Genomic DNA, 22,541 nt, shown 5'->3' with positions numbered 1-22,541 from the left:
CCAGAGGCTCTGAAGAAGAATCCATTCCATGCCTTTCTCTTAGTTTCTGGAAGCTGCTGGCAGTCCTTGACATTTCCTAGCTTGAAGCTGCATCACTCCGACCTCTGCCACCTTTATATCACCTTCTCCTCTGTATAGGTGAAATCTCTATCTGCATCACTCCAACAAGGACACTTCTCATTAGATTTAGGTCCCTCCCGGATAATCAAGGATGATCTACTTAAGATTCTTAACTTAATTTTATCTGCATAACTATATATGCATACACCCTTTTTCCAAATAAAGCAAGAGTTAATAGGTTCCAGGGAATAGGATGTGAACATATTATTTTAGGGGCCACCACTCAACCCACTATAGTTGATTCCATCCTAACATTCACCCCACCCCAATATCCCCAAAAGTCTCAAAAGTCTCAACCAATACAGTATCAAATCGAAGTCCAAAATCTCACTTAAGCATCATCAGCTCACAAGTCCCAAGTGTTATCACCCAATCAGGAATGGGTGAGACTCTGTACATAATCCACCCTGGGACAAAATTCCTCTAAATCTGTGGACCTCTCACACTAGAAAACAAGTTATCTGCTTCCAAAACACAATGGCAGAAAAGGCCTAGGATAGATATTCCAATTCAGAAAGGGAGAAGTTGGAAGAAATAAAAACATCACTGATTCCAAGCAAGTTCTAAACCCAGCAGGGGAAATTCGATTTCAAGGTCTATAACTAATCCTCAGTAATTTGCATTTCTGTCCTCTAGGCCCATGGTGGCTCCATCAACTTCTGTCTTTGCAACCCTGGTGGCTCCATCACCCTCTGTCTCTGGCCGCCAATTCATTCTTGCTTTTTTTTAAAACTATAACATGCTTTCAGCTGACATCCATCCACTATACCATTTCTTTTACAATGACAGGGTTTATAACATTTTCAGTCTGTTCTGTAACCATACTTGAGTCTTCGGTGCTTTGTCTTTTGATAAATTCTAAAAACTGAACACTAATTTGGTGTTTGCGATGGTATAAGTAAATGAATATTCTTCATGGGACAACCAAATAGCATGGTCAGACCTGTAATGAAGGAAAGGTTACGCTACATCAACAGACCTGGGCTTCTCAAGAAACAATGTTTCATGTCTCAACCAAAGAGCCTTTTTTTTCCCTCCCCCATACAGGCATACTTCAGGTTTCATTCCAGACCACCATAACAAGAGTACTGCAATAAAACACGTCACACTAACTTTGTGGTGTCCCAGTGCATATAAAAGTTATGTTTACACTACGCTATACTGCAGTCTATTAAGTGTGTAACAGCACTATGGCTAAAGAAATGTACATACCTTAATTTAAAAATACTTGATTGCCAAAAAAGGTGAAGGGTCATCTGAGCCCTCAGCAAGTCGTTATCTTTTTGCTGGCAGAAGGTCTTGTCTTGATGCTGATGGCTGCTGAGTGATCAGGGTGGCAGTTGCCAAAGGTGAGAGTGCCTGTGGCAATTTCTTTTTTTTCTTTTTCTTTTTTTTTTTTTTTTGAGATGAAGTCTTGCTCTGTCACCCAGTGGCACAATCTTGGCATTCAAGCAATTCTCAAGCCTCAGTCTCCCAAGTAGCTGGGATTACAGGCACCTGCCATCAGACCCAACTAATTTTTGTATTTTTAGTAGAGACAGGGTTTCACCATGTTGGCCAGGCTAGTCTTGAACTCCTGACCTCAAGTTATCTGCCTACCTTGGCCTCCCAAAGTGTTGGGATTACAGGCATGAGCCACCATGCCCAGTGTGGCAATTTCTTAAAATGAGAAAACAATGAGGTTTACCATATTGGCTTTTTCTTCCAAGAAAGTTTCTCTTTTGCATGCCATGCTGCTTACCCACAACAAAACTTTCTTCACAATTGGAGTCAATCCTTTCACAACCTGCCACTGCTTTATCAACTAACTTTATGTAAGATTCTAAATCCTTTGCTGTTATTTCAGCAATGTTCGTGGCATCTTCTCAAAGAGTAGATTCTATCTCAAGAAACCAGTTTATTTGCTCATCCATAAGAAGCAAATCCTCATTTGTTCATGTTTTATCATGGACCTGATAAAATTCAGTCCTATCTTCAAGGCCCCACTGCTAATTCTAGTTCTCTTGCTATTTCTACCACATTGGCAGTTACTTCCTCCACTGGAGTCTTGAACTCCTCAAACTCATCCATGAAGATTGAAATCAACTTCTTACACACTCCTATTAATGTTGATATTCTGACCTCCTTCCATGAAGCCTGAATGTTTTTCAAGACATCTAGAATGGTGAACCTTTCCCAGAAGGATTTCAATTAACTTTCCCCAGATCTATCAGCAGAGGAATTACTATCTATGGCAGTAATTACTATCTATTACAAAATGTATTTCTTAAATAATAAGACTTGAAAGTTGAAATAATGGACTGCAGAATGGACATTGATAATGAGCTGCAGAACTGACACTGGGTCAGCAGGCATAAAAACAACATTCATCTCCTTGTATATCTCCATCAGAGCTTTTGCATAACTGGTGCATGGTCAATGAGCAGTAATATTTAAAAAGGAATCTTTTTTTCTGAGCAGGTCTCCACAGTGGGCCTAAAATATTCAGTAAAACATACTGTAAGCAGATGTGCTTGTCATCTAAGCTTTGTTGCTTTACTGATAGAGAAAAGGCAGTGTAGAGTTACCATAATTCTTAAGAGCCCTAGGATTTTTGAAACGGTATAGGAGCAATGGCTTCAACTTAAAGTCACCAACTGCACAGCCACTACTGAGAGAGTCAATCTGCCCTGGGAAGCTTTAAAGCCAGGCACTGACTTCTCCTTTCTAAGAAAGTCCTAGGTTCATCTACAAGGAAAATCTGTGGTTTTGTGTAGTCATCTTCACCAATTATTTAGCTAGATAACTGGATAACTTGCTGCAGCTTCTGTGTCAGCACTTGTGGTTTCACATTGCACTTTTATGCTATAGAGATGGTGTCTTTCCTTAAAACTGTCCTAGCTTCCAACTGTTCTTCTGCAGCTTCCTCACCTCTCTCACCCTTCACAGAATTAGGAGAATTAAGGCCTTGCTCTGGATTAGGCTTTGGCTTAAGGGAATGTTGCAGCTGGTTTGATCTTCTATCAAGACCACTCGAACTTTTTCCATATCAGCAATGAGTCTGTTTTGCTTGCTTATCATCAAATACAAGGGATCCCTAATAAGATTATCGAAGACTTCTCATCAGAAACACTGAAGGCCAGAAGGCAATTGGTTGATACATTCAAAGTGCTAAAGGAAAAAAAGTAAAGCAAAAATCCAGCAAAACTATCTTTCAAAAATGAGGCAGGTATTAAGACAGTCCTAGGTAAACAGAAACTGAGGGAGTTCATTAGCACTGGACCTGTCATACAAGAAAAGCTATAGTGAGTCCCTTCAGGTTTAAATATAAACCTGTGACTTTAGATAGTCACTTAAAGCCAGATGAAGAATTAAAGATCTGGTAAAGCTAAATACATAAAAATTATAAAAGCTACTATTACTGTAAGTTTGTGTTATAATACCACTTTTTGTTTGCTACATGATTAAAGAGACTCATGCATTAAAAAATTAGTAGTCTTGTTTTTGGATACACAATGCATAAAGATGCAATTTAAAGACACCACTAATTGAAAGGAGTGAGTACAGAATTGTAAAGAAGTAGAGTTTTTGAAGGTTAGTAAAGTTCAGGTGGTATAAATTCAAACTAGAGTACTCTAACTTCCACCAATTGAAAGGAGTGAGTACAGAATTGTAAAGAAGTAGAATTTTTGAGGGTTAGTAAAGTTCAGGTGGTGTAAATTCAAATTAGAGTACTATAACTTCAGGATATTAAATATAATCTATACAAAGAAAATAGCTATAGAATATACACAACAGGAAATGAGAATTAAAATGTTTCACTCAAGAATCAATTAAACACAAAAGAAGGCATTTATGTAGAAAAGGAGGGACAAAAAGCAAGGAGGCATATAGAAAATAAATAGCAAAAGGACAGAAGTAAGTCCTTATCAGGACTCACTTTAAATGTAAATGGATTAAACTCTCCAATCAAAAGAAAGAGACTGGGAAAGTCGATTAAACAAACAAACAAAAAGCATGATCCAACTCCATGCTGTCTCCAAAAGCCACAAACAGGGTAAAAGTGAAAGAGAAAAAAAAAAAAATTTCCATGAAAATACAGCAGTTCCCCTTATCAGTAGAGGATATGTTTCAAGATCCCAGCAGATGCCTAAAACCATGGATAGTACCAAATTCTGTAAAGTCATTCCTTGATATCCGTGGGAGATTGGTTTCAAAATCCCCCAGCAGATAATAAAATCCATAGAAGCTCAAGTCCCTAATATCAAATAGCATAGTATTTGCATATAATCTATGCACATCTTCCCATATTATTTTTGAGTATTTTAAATCCACATTGGTTGAATCCATGGATGTAGAATATGGAGCGCCAACTGCATATACCATGTTTTTTTCCTATACATACTACGTATGATAAAGTTTAATTTATAAATTAGGCACATCCTTTATAAATGGATATTAAAGTAGATTAACAGCTACTATTAAAAGTAAATTAACAACAAAATAAAATAGAAAAATTATAACAATATATTGTGATAAAAGTTATTGTGTTGTATGTGGTCTCTCTCTCAAAATACCTTATTTTACGATATTCATCTATATTTAGGCTGTGGTTGATTCGGGATAACTCAAACTATGAAAAGCAAAACTGCAGCTAAAGGGGGTACTACCATAGCAACCAAAAGAGAAAACAGGTAGCTATATTAATATCAGACAAAACAGACTTTAAATGAAAAGGCCAGAAAAGACCAAAAAATTATTAATAAAAGAGTTAATAGAGAAAGATATAACAATTATAAACACTTACATACCTAATAACAAGACCATCAAAATATATGAGGCAAAAACTGAAAGAACTGTAGAAAGCAATGACCATTTTACATTAATAGTTGGAGATTTCAACACCCTACTCTCTCAGTAATGAATACAACAACCAGACAGAAATAAGTAAAGCAATAGAAGACTTCAACAACTCAAAGAAGCAATTAAATCTAAGAGATATACACAAAATGTTCTATTAAATATACACAAAATACTCTACCTAACAACAGAATCTACAGTGTTTTCAAGTGCACAGGGGACATTCTCCAGGAAAGACCACATGTTGGATTACAAATTAAGTCTCAATAAACTTTAAAAGACAAATACAAAGTATCTTCTCCAACTACAACATGAAGTTAGAATAATATAAAGAAAACCAGAAAACTCCCAAATTTGTAGAAATTAAACAACAGACACAATCAATGACAAAGGAAATTAGAAATACTTTTGAGACGAGTGAAAACACAAACACGACAGACTAAAATTTATGGGATGCCGCAAAAGCAGTGCTCAGTGAGAAATTTAAAGCCATAGATGCTTAAACTAAATGAGAGAGATCACAAATCAACAATCTAACTTTATAACTTAAGGAACTAGGAAAAATAATAAACTAAACCCAAAGCAAGCAGAAGGGGAAAAGAAAAAAAATGAAGATTAAAGCAAAGACAGATAAAATAGAGAAAAGTCAACAAAGTCAAAAGTTGGTTCTTTGAAAAGATTAACGAAACTGATAAACCTTTAGCTTAATTGACTAAGAATGTATAAGGAATGAGGAAAATAGAAAATCACCATTAGAACACAACAGTAATAAGTTATTATGGGCAAAATCCACTGATATGGATGTTAAAATTAGTACATAAAAGTTTAAGAAAAAATACGTTATTTATATAGTCTCAGAGTATTTCCTCTAAGACACTACTTAGTTTTGAATGGAAAAATCGCAACTTTAAAGTGAAGAAACACAGTAGACACCACTGTAGTCAAGCAATCAAAGTTAACATCACCAGTAAAAAGGTATCAACATCATTTCTTCCCTGATATGTGGCTCTGAGAAGGGCAGGCACATCAGGAACCAAATCCCAGGTCTTGTCACACCCCACATCTTCATAGTGTTAATCATTTTGCTATAAATGAGCATATTTTTTTTAAAGAAATGATAAACAGATTTGTTGGGAGAAAGCAGCAAGGTACTACATCAATCAGAATAGTCTATCATTTGTGAAATATACCCAATTCTGTACGGTTACTCAGAAAAGTTAAGTAGTGAGATAAGACAGCGTCTAATAGGGTATTCCCCAGTCTGATGAACAGAAATTAAATAGTGGGATACAAGTGTGGCTAGTATATAAAAGAAAAAAACAGAAAGGAACAGATATTTACTGATGCTTGATACACAGTAGGTAGTAATAATACACAGTAGATATTAAATAATTATAGCAAAAATTTATAATAGCATATTTTAATTTCATTTGATTTGTAATTTAATTTGTTAAGTTTATTTAATAGTGATGGCATGTACTATTACATTTATCTATTCATTTAACCCTGAAAATAACCATATGAGGGAAGTACTACTATTAGCCCCACTCTATAGATAAGAAAATAAAGGCATGAAAAGTTGGATCACTTACTAAGCAGCAAAACCTACCCGATATTATACTACCTCCCAGAAAATATCGCTTAATTAATAATAAGTGCCAGCTGGGATGCTAAATACCTTACATATCCTAATCCTCAAAATATGCCTGTCCAGAGGTTTTATTATATCAATTTAAATGAAAAAAACTAAGGCTCTGATTGGCTGCCCAACACACTGCAAGATATTTAGCACATTTGGCTTCTACCTGGTAACTGTCAGAAGTATCCCTCCTCCTCAGTTACTGTTATAAGTAAATACATGCCCCCCATGAACATTTCCAAATGCCCCTAAGACAGCAGTACTTCCCCAAAGTACTGCTTTAAAAAGTACTGGTTGTTAAATTCTATTAGGTGAGATGTGAACCTAGGTGTGCATGACTCCAAAGTCAATGTTCTTTCCAATAGGGGTACTGACTTGTAAAGGAGCTGACATCAAAACAAATATACAAAGATGGGGAAACAAAGTTTCACAAAGTGTGTGGGGGCAATACACTCCAGCTAAGGAAACTATACTTGCAAATACTGGAAGTTAAAGTAGTCCATAAAGTATAACAGTAATTTATGTCATTTGTTGAATTAAGTAAGACATAAAGCAATTTGTAAAGTATATCTTCTGAAGGAACTGGGATTTTGTTCAGAACTCTGAGTGAGAAATGACATCATTAACATGTTATTTATTTAAAAACGTCTAAGCTGAATAAAGGTATGGGGGTGGGAACTAAGTCTTCCTAAAATAATTTAATTTCACCATTCTGGTATTTTCAAATCTATTTAGTATGTTTTTCCATTCAGTGTTATATAAGCTTTAGAATTTATTAGTAAAAATCATCTACACTACTCTAGTCAATCTTAATAAGAAATTCAGGACAATAGGGGAAAACATTAAAAAGCAATCCTAGTATAATTATGATATAGACCACAAAACATTCTCCCAAACACGCAAACATAAACATTTCTATTTCCTTAAGAGAACAGCTTTAGTATGTAATACACAGATATTATAAATGTCTGAAAACTTGTAAAATTACAAATAATTAATACACAAAAATTACTGTAGCAGTAGTCTACAACCATATTTTGGTTGTTTAATGGAACTTGCATACATTAGCATGTAAATTCATGAGCCCACAAACACATACACACTGCAAACAAAAATTTAGTAATCAACTTTAATAATCTGTTACCTTTGCAATAATGACTTCTTTCTTCAGAATCTTCATAGCATAATATTTTCCACTTGCCTTCTCTCGAACCAAAATAACTTTCCCAAAAGTGCCTTTACCTAGTAGTTTCAAATAGTCAAAATCATTCATTGTCTGAAAAATACAAATTAAAAAAATGTAATATGAAGTATTTGATGCAATTTATTTGTTAGCATATAAGTATGTGTTTGCAGTACCCACTCAAAAACAAATTTTACCAATTTATAAGTACATTTAAATGAAAAAGAATCAGACTGGCATTGGCTGTCTCATTAGCAACCACGGATGCTGAAAATAATTTAAAGCAGTTCTCAGATGTTGGAGAAAATGATTTTGAAACTATAATTCCTCAGCCAAATTATCAGTTATGTAAAAGGGCAAAGGAGGAAAAAAATTATTTTCACTCATTTTTAAGGACTCAAGTTTTCAAGGATTTAGTAGTACTGCTACCCCCAGAAAATGTGATAATCAAAAATGTTCCACACAAACATTTCCAAATATGCCTAAAAAAGCAATGCTTTGGAAGGAGCTATCTGAGAGTTTACTCTAGCAAAATAAAGATAAAATCCAAGACAGAGAGAAATATAGGATATATTTATAAGAAATGTTGAGAACCTCGTATACTTCAGTTAAAATAAATCAAAGAAAGCAGTTGTTATTCCTGAGACAGTACTTGATGCAATTCAGAACAGCAAGGCAGGGAGCTCTAAGAAGAATATCTTTAATTAATCTGCCTGTTTTCAGTTTCACTTCTCCTTCTTAAGTCAGGTAATTCTGAGGATTCTGCCAATCACATGTGCACTTGTTCTCTACAGTCTCCTCTGTGTACTCTTTTCCTGCTCTGCTCTATCAACATTCTTCCAGAAACTTACAAACTTTTGAAAGCACTGGTGCCCTAATGCCCCTCCCCGACCCAGCTTTTCATTTTTGTGGACTTGCCTCCTTTTGAAATTCCTTTACTTTCATATTAATTGGTTTTTGAACAGAAGAAAAGTTGATTGTATATGATCAGTTTACTTAAATTTAAACTCAGTTTAGAGGTTTATAAATATAAAAACAAGTATTTGGGTTTTATCTTGAAATTACAAGTCATTGAAAATTTTAGTGCCTTTTATAACTTTTTTTTCTGTTTATCATTTATCTAAAGTAAATGTGAGAAATGTTTCAAATCAATGGCTTCAGCTTCTACCCTAACTTAAAAAAAAGCAAGTTAACCAAAAAGAATTAGAAGAAAATGACAAAGATCAGAGCAGAAATCCATTAAATTTTTAAAAGAAAAACAGTAGAGAAAAAAAATCAGTGAAACCAAAAGCTAGTTCTAAAACACCAATAAGAATTGAGAGGCCTCTGGCCAGGTTGGTCAGAAAAATAAAGAGAGAAGACACAAATTACCAATACCAGGAATGACAGATTTTACAGACATTAAAAGAAACATAAGAGAATATAAATGGCATTTTGACAATAAAATTGACACCTTTGAGGAAATGAACAAATTGCTAGAAGTCTCAAGCTATGAAAGCTCACCTAAGAAGAAACAGATAATTTGATAACACCATATTTATTAAGAAAAACTGAGTTTGTGGTTAAACACCTTTCATCAAAGAAAACTCCAGGCCCAGATGGTTTCACTGGTGAATTCTACAGACATTTAAAGAATAAATAACACCAATTTTATACAAACTCTTCCTGAAAATTAAAATGAGGAATACTTCTCATTCATTCTGAGACAAGCATCATCCTGCTACTGAGATAGGAGTGTGGCAGGTCTGGTTTCATAAGATGCAGGTCACAAAGACCCTGCTGGAAAAACAGGATATGGTAAAGAAGCCAGTCGAAACCCACCAAAACCAAGATGGCTATGAAAGTGCCTTCTGGTTGTCCCCAGCGCTCATTATACATTAATTATAATATATTATCTTGCCAAAGGAACCTCCCATCAGTGCCATGACAGTTTACAAATGCCATGGCATCTTGGGAAGTTACCCTGTATGGTCTGAAAAGGAGGGAAACTTTCAGCTCTGGGAATTCCCTGCCCCTTCACCAGAAAATCTACCCCTTGTTTAGCACATAATTAAAAAATAACCGCAAAAATAGCCAACCAGTCAACCAGTAGCCTTCAGGGCTGCTCTGCCTATGGAGTAGTCACCTTTTATTCTTTTACTTTCTTAATAAACTTGCTTTCACTTTATTCTGTTGCTTGCTCTTGAATTCCTTCTTGTGTGAAGCCAAGAACCCAGGTGGTCTCCCAGGCTGAAAGCCAATTTTTTTAACAATACTAAAATTAGAGGAAAACAATGCAAGAAAACCACATCCCAATATCTCTCAGGTATTTTATATACAAATTCTTAAAATTTTAGAAATTAATGCCTACGTTTACTTTCAACATTTTTTGCTGTTCATAATTTTGATAATTTTTTCCAAATGTCAAATTACAGTGTCTTACATTCAATAATATCTCTAGTTCAAAGGAAAACATAAAGTAGCAAAGAGACAGCAGGGAAAATAACAAGATATATTAATTCAACTAAAAATCAAACATTTAGCTCTAAATATCAAATATAGTAAATCAGCTAGTGTCATTTGAACAAATAATAGGTAATAGTAGATAGATTTAATTGCATTAATAGAACGGAAAAAATCAGGGAATACTACATAACAAGCTATTTATGCTAGGTAGTCTGCAAAGATGGCTGCCACAAATTCCAATTTCTCCCTGTATGCACATTCCACTCTTCCACAAAGGGGTGGAGTCAACTTTCTCTCTCCCTGGGCTATCTCTGTATCTTGCTTTGAACACATAATATGATCAAACTGATACTATGCCAGTAACAGACAAAGCTGTTAAGCCTGGCAGTTTATGCGTTCTCTCTCTTGGAAAGCTCTAGAAAGTCAGCTCTAATGCTGTTAGTTAGTCCACGTTATCCTGGAGAGAGAGGCCATATGGAGAGACCTTGGAAGAAAAATTACCACTCCAAGAGAGAGGCCAAGTGGAGGAGAACCAAGACACCACAACCAACAGTCAGCACCAAGGCCCCAGACACGTAAGGAAGGTATTGTTGGATTTCCCAGCCCACCCATGTATCAGCTGTAGGCAGCTGCTTTGAGAGCCATGCATGCAAGAACAACAGAATGGCTCAAACTACAAAATCATGAGATATTTACATGGCTATTGTTTTAAGACATTAAATTTTAGGTAGTTTGTTCCACAGTGTGAGGGTTAATACCGAGTGTCAATTTGATTGTATTGAAAGATGCAAAATATTGATCCTGGGTATATCTGTGAGGGGGCTGCCAAAGGAAATTAACATTTCAGTCAGTGGGCTGGGAAAGGCAGACCCACCTTAACCTGGGTGGGCACCATCTAATCAGCTGCCAGTGTGCCTAGAATATAAAGCAGGCATAAAAATGTGAAAATGCTAGACTGGCTTAGCCTCCCAGCCTACGTCTTTCTGCCATGCTGGATGCTTCCTGCTCTCGACTCCAAGTTCTTCAGCATTGAGACTCAAACTGGCTTCCTTGCTCCTCAGCTTGCAGATGGCCTACTGTGGAACCTTGTAACTGTGTGAGTTTAATACTCCTTAATAAACTCCATACACACACACACACACACACACACACACACACACACACACACACACACACAATTAGTTCTGTCCCTCTAGAGAACCCCTGACTAATACATATGGCAAGTAACTCAGAAACATTATTTTCATAACCAGGCCAGAGTGTCAATTTATTGCTCAAAGTTTCACTTGGACAGTATGTTCCTCATTTTTTATTTAAAAGCACTAGAAAATAATACTTGCTGTGCCCTATTACTAAAGAGCATAGAAAATGAAACTGAATTATTGGGGGGTAAAAATTAGAAAACAATTTGTAAAATCCTTTATGACATTTTCAGATGAAAGGCAATATTTATTATAAAATATTACTATATTTTGTAAGAACTGCAATTCTTGACTGGGTGTGGTGGCTCAATTTGAAAGGCCAAGGCATGGGAATCACTTGAGGGCATGAGTTTGAGACCAGCCTGGGCAACACGGCAACCCTGTCTCTATGAAAAAATACAAAAATTAGCCAAGTGCGGTGGCAGGTGCCTATAGTTCCAGCTACCTGAGAGGCTGAGTTGGGAGGATCACCTGAGCCTGTGAAGTCAAGCCTGCAGTAAGTCATGATTGTGCCTCTGCACTCCAGCCTACGTGATGGGAGTGAGACCTTGTCTCAAATAAAAATAAATAAATAGTAGTAAAATTGCAATTCTTAGGGCAATGAGGTTAAAAAAAAAACAGCATGACAGCCTTCACTCTAAACTTCACAGCTTTGTCAGTTTGACTCTCAATCTTTTTTTAGAAAAAGGGAATTAAGGGAACTTACATAGAAATTATTATTAGTTTAAAAGCACTGTATGTGATAAAATCAGAAACAGATTTCACATCTATTTTGACAAAACTTGAGGAAATTAAAAAGGTAAGGTATCTTTGCTACCAAATGCTCGTGTTCAGAATGGTACACACAATAATTGTGTAGTCTTTACAAATGAAATGTAAGCTATTACAAAATGTTTTGTTCTTCTGAATGATGTTATGGAAAAAGATACAGTAAGTCTTTAATGAAAAAAACAGGAGTATGAATACTCTCCAGAAAAAAAATCCTCCTCCAAAGCCTGATCTTAAGAATTTATTGGGGAAATATTTTACAGTTATACTCTTCCCTTTACATGTTTACGTGGCTCTTTTAGGTTAAGAGATACAGGGGCATACATAACAAGTGCTTAATAAATGTGTTCAAATCAGGCACGCCAGAATATAAGACATTGTCTAGACCACAAATTAGATTAAAAATAAACATATAATGAATGAGGAACATAAAGAACTTTTAAGAATACCACAGTATTAGCATATTTGGTCAAAAAAGATAAATTCCAGATACATTTACAATGTAATAGCAAAACCAAATGAGTAAAAAGAGAACAGCTCTGACGAAGTTCACTCCTCTGCCTCCATCTCTGCCACTTCTTCGGGTGCTCTTTCTCATGAGAAGAGGTGGAGCTGATGTTATTAGTCAACTTCTACATAGGTTATATCACTTCTCCCTTTTAAATAAGCAGATTCATGCAGTGTGAAATCATGAGATTTCAGCAGGTCTGGCCATTGTCTTTTTTTCCTTCTCTTTTTCTCTGGATACTAGCCACTGGTATGAGTTACTGCAGTCAGGAATTAGGTGATACAATCCCAAGAACTGGAGTCAAACTTAATGGGAAAGCAGGAGGCACTGCTTATACGTTAAATGTAAATCATGAGCTTATTGCCAGTTGATCCCAGCCTATGTTAGTCAGTTAAAAGTTAAGGAGAACTTTGACTCTCACTTGGCTTTTTATCCTTTTATGCTATGCCCCTTCACATACTTGACAAGGCAAACGAGAATGGTAGCTTGGCTGACCAATTAGGCACTTCTGGGTTCTCTAATCAAATTCCTTTGAAACACTATCTGTTAATTAAAACACAGAACCACATTTTCTTTTAATTCAAACACAGAAGAGCACTTAAATCTGTCTGTGAGGCCCTTGCCTCTTTATCTACTATCCTACATCCTTCCTTTCCAAGTGAGTTTTTAACTGGCAGAACAGACACTGTGGCGACAATCTACCACTAAGGGAGGTAATGAACCCTATTTCATGCAAGAAATAGCAGTCTGACGACTCTCACCATAGCCACCATAATCAGTACCTGTTTTTTAAATCTTATGCCATTTGACAAAAATTAAAGAAGGAAATATATTCTATAAATTATTAGAACAATATTCTTATTTCAGAATGTGTGGTTACAGTATTAAAAGTAATCCAAATTTCTGCAATTCTTTGCATGATAATTGATATACATAAGGGTATAGTTCTAGAATCATTTATCTTATGAAAATGACAGTAATATTTTACCACTTGAGGCTAAGTCATTAGGACTGTTATGGAGTTAGTAGTGGTACAAATGTTCTATTTCTGCACTAACTTCTGCAGTAATTTAGAACTATTTTAAATTATTTCAAAAAAGATAACAGAACTTCAAACATATAAGATCTTTTAATTGTATACTGTAACACGTCAACACACAGCTTCTTTCTTTTTCTTGGTTCATATATCTTGAGCCTCTCTAATCTCTATAATTGTTATGCTTATAATGAAGTTATATTAGAAACAAAATTATGCAGATATTCTCTTATGATTATACTCTGTTTCTCAAAATATTATGAAAAACTGTCCTTATATGACATTTGGATATTAGTTAATTTCAATTTATAATAAAGCTTGTAAACTCTTGGAAAAATCAGTAGAACTTTAGTATTACAACATAGTGCTAGAAAGTGAGGACTTTAGATCTTACTGCCTAGGTTTAAGTACTGGTTCCCACCCTGTGTGTAATTATGGGGAAAATTTCTTAATCCTTCCATCCTTTATTTCCCTTCACTATAAAACGGGAAGAATCATAATGGTACTCAACTTATAGTTGAAGTTCAAAATGAAAAAAAAAATGTTTAAAGTATTTATGTAATATATGCTCAATAAATATTAGCTATTAAAGTTAGCTACTATTCTTTGTCCATATAAAGATTAACCATAAACATCACTCTAAAACAGATTCTTGTAGAATTTTTTACTCCAACTGAGTCTCCAAAAACAAAAACTCGTAGAAGTATTCAATTACTTAACCATATCTGATTTATACTATTCTTGATTTCATTTCATTTTAAATGAAATAATTTACATATGTACAAAAGAAGCTTTCTTCTCTCTGAGTAGGTAAGTGAGTGTAGCTAGACTTTGTTTTTCTTTTTGCAATGACAGAGGAACAAGGCAGGTTAAATTGACATAAAAGAAAAGAGGGATTCAGTTCAACAAACAAACAGAGAAGAAATCTACAATGAAGTCAGAAAGGGATCTCAGACATTTGGCCCAGATGAAGTATAGAATATTATTCTTTTTCACATAAGGAAAGGATAATTAACTTTCTGTTGTGACTGTATAACTTCACCAAGTCCACAAGTTTAACGTGGAAAAGGGAGGATATGAACTCAGGCAGTCTATCTCCAAAGACTTCTTAATCACTGTGCTAATACCAAATTTCACGGATAATATCTTGAAAATTTGTGTTTTCTTACCTGAAGATTAATTAACAATCTAGTAAACCAAATATATTCTAAAGTGATAAACAGCAAGCTTATCTCAACACCTCTATCTTTAGATTAATCATGAAAATATCATTTCTGTAATAAGGAAATTGCTTTTCAATTTTCTATAGCAATGAAAAACAAAATTCATATTTCTCATAAAAATATAAATTGGTACTTATTATACTGGAGCACTGAGAGAAGGAAAAGTCTACTTCCCTACTGGCTCAGAAGCAGCCATTAAATAAGAGTTATTATTTCCAAGACTGTTCACTTTCCTGCTGGCTTTACTATGGCTGAGGGCACCAATCTGGAAGTACACCTGAGCCATTACTGCACATGGTTTTTAGGAGAATATGAAGTGCAAAGTGGAAAGGAACAAATCATCAGGGAAAACATTTTATTACAAAGTTTCTAAAACTGTATTAAAAATAATAAGGAACAATGCAAATTATAAAGCAGTATGATGGCACATCAGTCACACACGTGCCCTATCAGCATTCAGCGCTAAAGGGCTGAATCACTGAAACGATGTTCTCACTGAAACGATGTTCACTTACTTGGTTTTAAACAACAAGTATTTCAAATTCATGTGAATAAAACCCACCAATATATTTACGTATCATAAGAAAATTGGCTGACATCTTTCTGCAAATGGTAGTTTTTAGTATGTTTCTTCCAGACAAATGAATGCTGTGCTGGGAATAAGTTATTATTTTCTACCTTTCTTTTATGATGGGTTGTAGAAGCATCCATCTCTTCCTCTCCTATATTATCAATTTGTGAAGTTGGACTACAATTCATTCTCTCCTCTTCTTGCCTCTGCAGTCTGTCCGCTACAGCCTGGATAGCTTCTGTCCATTCTTCCCTAAAAAATGAGTAAAATGTCCCATTAATAGATGATGGCAAATGATTTAAATATTTTCGTTTTATAAAATATAAATTAATACAAATAAAATCTATTTGGAGATCAAACACACACAACACACATAAGCACACACTCCCGCCATCACCCCAAAATGAAAATAGTACTAAGAGCGTTTCACTACAGGCCTAAAGTCTGTAGTAGCATTTTGTGGAAGTATGTTAAAGAAAAAAAGAGAAGAAAAAAATTGTTGAAAACTCAAGTTAAAATCATTTACATGAACAGTTAAATTTTATTTGTCTGTATATATCTATCCTACTTTTTTTTTTTGAAACAGTCTCACTCCGCTGCCCAGGCTGGAGATCAGTGGCATGATCTCAGCTCACTGCAACCTCCACCTCCTGGGTTTAAGCAATTCTCCTGTCTTAGCCTTCTGAGTAGCCAGGATTACAGGCGTGTGCCACAGTGCCCGGCTAATTTTTGTGTTTTTAGTAGAGACAGGGTTTCACCACGTTGGCCAGGCTGGTCTCAAACTCCTGACCTCAAGTGATCCTTCCACCTCGGCCTCCCAAAGTGCTGGGATTACAGGCGTGAGCCACCGCACCTGGCCAATCCTAACTATTAAGTTGACCCCCTAAAAGTTTGCTGCAGTTTTTTGCTTAGCTATTTTAAGTCCATCATTGACATCCTCAAGATTTTTATCAGGTCCAACAGACATTCCAAGGAAAGGTTTCAAAGCCAAAACCCTTAATTGTTTCCAGATTATAGTAAATTTCTAAGGAAAAAAAAAAGGATTCACCTTGTAGTTTGAACAATCAGTCTCAGAAGCACTTATATCAAGTTTTTATTTTTAGACATTTGGCTATCAGACCAAGGATCATTATTTTTCCAAATAAATTTTAAAATCAGTTTGTCTACTTCTTAAAGTCTATTTGGATTTTGACTAGAATTACATTAAATCTATAGATAAATTTTGGGAAAACTAACATCTTAATCATTTAAATCTTCTAATCCATGCATGGTATAGCTCTACATTTATATAGATCTTTAATTTCCCAATGCAATGTTTGTAATTTTCTGTGTAAAGATCTTTCACATCTTTGCCTGAATTTATTCCTACATACAATCATGCACCACATAACAATGTTTCAGTCAATGATGGACTGCATACACAATGGTGGTCCCCTAAGATTATTACACTGTATTTTACTGTACCTTTCCTGTGCTTATATGTTTAGATACATGAATACTTACAATTGCATTACAATTGCCTATAGTATTCAGTACGGTAACGTGTAACAGGCTACACCACATAGCCTAGGTATGGGGTGGGCTATACCATCTAGGTTTGTCCAGTAGGTTTACACAATGTTACCTAATGACATTTTTCTCAGAACATATCACTGTCATTGACACAAGACTGTTCTTTTATGCTACTGTCGAAGGTTTTATTTCACTTTCTAATTGTTCTTGTTAGTATTTAAAAATACAATTGATTTTTGTATATTGACTTTGTATACTGCAACTTTACTAAATTCATTTACTAGTTCTAGTAGCTCTTATTTTTCTGCATTTTCTACACATGCAATCATGTGGTATGCAAACAAGAGCAGCTTTACTTGTTTCCAATCCGTATGCTTTTTACATGTTTTCCTTGCTTTATTGCCCTAGATCAGACCTGCAGTACAAAGTTAAATTAAAGTAAAGAGATCAGCACACATGCTTTGTTTCACAAGTTAGGAATAACATTGAGTTTTCACCCCCCTTGAATATGATGTAAGTTGTAGATCTTTTATACATACATTTACTTAATCAACTGAGTAAGTTCTGTTCTATTTCTAGCCATCTGCATACTCTTAATGAAAGTTTGTTGAATTTTTGTCAAAAGCAGGTCAGGCGTGGTGGCTCATGCCGGTGATCCCAGCACTTTGGGAGGCTGAGGCGGGCGGATTACCTGAGGTCAGGAGTTCAAGACCAGCCTGGCCAACGAGGAGAAACCCAGTCTCTACCAAAAATGCAAAAATTAGCTGGGCATGCTGGCAGGAGCCTGTAATTCCAACTACTCGGGAGCCCAAGACATGAGAATCGCTTGAACCTGGGAAATGGAGGTTGCAGTGAGCTGAAATCACACCACAGCACTCCAGCGAGGGTGACAGAGCAAGACTCTGTCTCAAAAAAAAGAAAAAGAAAATTCAATATCTCTATAAAATGATCACGCAGATTTTTACCTTTATCATATTAATATGGTGAAATTAGCTTAATAGTTTCCAGATGTTAACACAACTTTGAATTCTTGGGATAAGCTCCATTTGATCACATAACTTAAGCTTCTATCCTTTTTACCTATTGTTTAATTTGTTGATACTTTGTTAAGAAATTTTGCATATGTTCACAAGTGTATTGGTCTATAGTTGTCTTTTCTTAAAATAATTCTGTCTGATTTCTGAAATGAGGATGACAGTGGCCTTATAAAATAAGTTGAGAGGTATTCCCTTCTCATTATTTTCTGAAACAGCTTATAGAGGATTGGTCAAATTTCTTCCTTAAATGTTTGACACAACTCACTGACAAGGTTGTCTGGGTTGGAACCTTTGAGGAAAGGTTCTTAATTACTAATTCACTTCCATTCATTGATACTGGGTTTTCTAATGTTTTCTTGGGTCAGTGTCAGTAATTTGTGTCTTCTTTCTTTTTATTCTTCCTTTAACAATACGCCAAAACGTTTTTCAATTCTATTTTTTTTTTCAAAGAAGTAGTTTTGGTTTTATTAATTACTCTCTACTATTTTTCTGTTTTCTATTTCACTAATTTCTGAATGCCATTGTTTCTGTTTTCTTTGGGTTTAATTTATTTTTCTGGTTTCTTAAGACAGAAGCTTAAGTTAACAATGTAAGAACTTTCTTCTTACTTTCTTTCTTCTTTTCAAATAGTATTCAAGTATTAAAGGCTATAAATTTCCTTCTAAGCACTCATTTAGCTACACCCCACAAATTTTGATATGTATTATTTTCATTACTGTTCTTGAAAATTACTTCCTAATGGCTCTTGTGAGGTTTTTGACCCAATGATTATAAAAAATTATGTTAATTTCCAGTAATTGGCATCTATTGTCTTAATGCTGATTTCTAATTAATTCTACTGTGATTATAGAACATACACTGCATAACTTTCATCTTCCAAAACGTACTCAGAATCATTTATGACCAAGAATATGTTTTTATACACACACACACTCACACATACACACACTTTAAGTTCTGGGGTACATGTGCGGAACATGTTTTCTTACATAGGTATACACGTGCCATTGTGGTTTGCTGCACCCATCAAACCGTCACCTATATTAGGTATTTCTGCTACTACTATCCCTCCCCTAGCCCCCCATATCCCGACAGGCCCCAGTGTGTGATGTTCCCCTCCCTGTGTCCATGTGTTCTCATTGTTCAACTCCCACTTATGAGTGAGAACATGTGATGTTTGGTTTTCTGTTCTTGTGATAGTTTGCTGAGAATGATGGTTTCCAGCTTCATCCATGTCCCTGCAAAGAACATGAACTCATCCTTCTTATGGCTGCACAGTATTCCATGGTGTATATGTGCCACACTTTATTTATCCAGTCTATCACTGGTGGACAACTGGGTTGGTTCCAAATCTTCGCTACTGTGAAGAGTGTCACAATAAACATACGTGTGCATGTGTCTTTATAGTAGAATGATTTCTAATCCTTTGGGTATACACCCAGTAATGGGACTGCTGGGACAAATGGTATTTCCAGTTCCAGATCCTTGAGGAATTGCCACACTGTCTTCCACAATGGTTGAACTAATTTATACTTCCACCAACAGTGTAAAAGCATTCCTATTTCTCCACATCCTCTCCAGCATCTGTTGTTTCCTGACTTTTTAATGATTGCCATTTCTAACTGGTGTGAGATGGCATCTGATTGTGTTTTGATTTGCATTTCTCTAATGACCAGTGATAATGAGCATTTTTTCATGTTTGTTGGCTGCATAAACGTCTTTTGAGAAGTGTCTGTTCATATCCTTTGCCTACTTTGTGATGGGTTTTTTTTTCTTATAAATTTGTTTAAGCTCTTTGTAGGTTGTAGATATTAGACCTTTGCCAGATACAAAGATTGCAAAATTTTCTCCCATTCTGTAGGTTGCCTGTTCACTCTGATGACAGTTTATTTCGCTGTGCAGCAGCTCTTTAGTTTAATTAGATCCCATTTGTCAATTTTGGCTTTTGTTGCCATTGCTTTTGGTGTTTTAGACATGAAGTCTTTGCCCATGCCTATGTCCTGAATGGTATTGCCTGGGTTTCTTCATACTATTTTTATGGTTTTAGGTCTTACGTTTAAGTCTTTAATCCATCTTGGGTTGACTTTTGTATAAGGTGTCAGTAAGGGGTCCAGTTTCAGTTTTCTGCATATGCCTAGCCAGTTTTCCCAACATCAATTATTAAATAGGGAATCCTTCCCCATCGCTTTTTGTCAGGTTTGTCAAAGATCAGATGGTTGTAGATGTGTGGTGTTATTTCTGAGGACTCTGTTCTGTTCCATTGGTCCATATCTCTGTTTTGGTACCAGTACCATGCTGTTTTTGTTACTGTAGCCTTGTAGTATAGTTAGAAGTCAGGTAGCGTGATGCCTCCAGCTTTGTTCTTTTTGCTTAGGATTGTCTTGGCTATGCGGGTTTTTTGGTTTCATATGAAGTTTAAAGTATTTTTTTCCAATTCTGTGAAAAAAGTCAATGTTAGCTTGATGTTGGTAGCATTGAACCTATAAATTAATTTGGGCAGTATGACCATTTTCATGATATTGATTCTTCCTATCTATGACCATGAAATGTTTTTCCATTTGTTTGTGTCCTCTCTTATTTCCTTGAGCAGTGGTTTGTAGTTCTCCTTGAAGAGGTCCTTCACATACCTTGTAATTTGGATTCCTAGGTATTTTATTCTCTTTGTAGCAACTGTGAATGGGAGTTCACTCATGATTTGGCTTTCTGTTTATTATTGGTAGATAGGAATGCTTGTGATTTTTGCACATTGATTTTGTATCCTGAGACATTGCTGAAACTGCTTATCAGCTTAAGGAGATTTGGGGCTGAGACAATGGGATTTTCTAAACATACGATCACATAATCTGCAAACGAGAAAATTTGACTTTCTCTCTTCCTAACTGAATACCCTTTATTTCTTTCTCTTACCTGATTGCCCTGACCAGAACTTTCAATACTATGTTGAACAGGAGCGGTGAGAGAGGGCATCTTTGTCTTGTGCTGGTTTTCAAAGGGAATGCTTCCAGTTTTTACCCATTCAGTATGATATTTGCTGTGAGTTTGTCATAAACAGCTCTTATTATTTTGAGATACATTCCATCAATACCTAGTTTATTGAGAGTTTTTAGCATGAAGGGGAGTTGAAATTTGTTGAAAGCCTCTTCTGCATCTATTGAGATAATCATGTGGTTTTTGTCATTGGTTCTGTTTATGTCATGGATTACATTTATTGATTTGTGTATGCTGCACTGGTCTTGCACCCCAGGGATGAAGCCGACTTGATCATGACATTTTCTTTTTTTTGTTGTGTCTCTGCCAGGTCTCACCAAGGTTAAAATGAAGGAAGAAATGTTGAGGGCAGCCAGACAGAAAGGTCGGGTTTCCCACAAAGGGAAGCCCATCAGACTAACAGTGGATCTCTCTGCAGAAATCCTACAAGCCAGAAGAGAGTGAGGGCCCATACTCAACATCCATAAAGAAAATATAGCGCCGGGTACGGTGGCTCAAGAGGCCGGGCGCGGTGGCTCAAGCCTGTAATCCCAGCACTTTGGGAGGCCGAGATGGGTGGATCACGAGGTCAGGAGATCGAGACCATCCTGGCGAACACGGTGAAACCCCGTCTCTACTAAAAAATACAAAAAACTAGCTGGGTGAGGTGGCAGGCGCCTGTAGTCCCAGCTACTCGGGAGGCTGAGCCAGGAGAATGGCGAGAACCTGGGAGGCGGAGCTTGCAGTGAGCTGATCCGGCCACTGCACTCCAGCCTGGGCGACAGGGCGAGACTCCGTCTCAAAAAAAAAAAAAAAAAAAGAAATAAAAAATAAAAAAAGAAAATATATTTTTTTGAGAAGGAGTCTCACTGTTGCTCAGGCTGGATGGAGTGTAGTGGTGCAATCTTGACTCACTGCAACCACTTCCTCCTGGGTTGAAGTGATTGTCTGCCTCAGCCTCCCGAGTAGCTGGGAGTACAGGCGTCTCTCACCATGCTTGGCTAACTTTCTTGTATTTAGTAACATTTCGCCATGTTGACCAGGCTAATCTCGAACTCCTGACCTCAGGCGATCCACCTGCCTCGGCCTCCCAAAGTGCTGGGATTACAGGCAAGAAAAGAATTTTCAACCCAGAATTTCACATCCAGCCAAACTAAGCTTCCTAAGTGAAGGAGAAATAAAATGCTTTACAGACAAGCAAATGCTGAGAGATTCTGTCACCACCACACCTGCCTTACAAGAGCTCTTGAAGGAGGCACTAAACATGCAAAGGAACAACTGATACCAGCCACTGCAAAAATATGCCAAATTGAAAAGACCATCGACTCTATGAAGAAACTGCATCAACTAACAGGCAAAATAACCAGCTAGCATTATAATGACAGGATCAAATTCACATATAACAATATTAACCTTAAATGTAAACAGGCTAAATGCCCCAATTAAAGGACACAGACTGGCATATTGGATAAAGAGTCAAGACCCATCAAT

At 36.1% G+C, this 22,541-nt stretch overlaps 1 protein-coding gene across 8 annotated transcripts in view; it reads right to left on the bottom strand.

The window, feature by feature from the left end:
• The window catches only part of AKT3 (AKT serine/threonine kinase 3), a 373,403-nt gene that overhangs the window by 148,232 nt on the left and 202,630 nt on the right, over positions 1-22,541 (bottom strand). For all 8 annotated transcript variants that reach the window (XR_002732370.3, XM_023216162.2, XM_023216163.3 and 5 more), the window contains exons 5-6: positions 15,642-15,786; positions 7,743-7,874 (exon numbers count right to left, since the gene is read on the bottom strand). Coding sequence is in view for 7 of the 8 variants with exons in the window: in XM_023216162.2 (XP_023071930.1) it covers positions 7,743-7,874; positions 15,642-15,786 (277 nt within the window). In the remaining variant the exon portion in view is untranslated. The remainder of the gene's footprint in view (positions 1-7,742; positions 7,875-15,641; positions 15,787-22,541) is intronic.

Source organism: Piliocolobus tephrosceles, chromosome 1, assembly GCF_002776525.5.
Source record: "Piliocolobus tephrosceles isolate RC106 chromosome 1, ASM277652v3, whole genome shotgun sequence".
Lineage (NCBI taxonomy): Eukaryota > Metazoa > Chordata > Mammalia > Primates > Cercopithecidae > Piliocolobus > Piliocolobus tephrosceles.
Note: the sequence above shows the minus strand (reverse complement) of the source record. Positions and strands in the feature narration are given on the sequence as shown.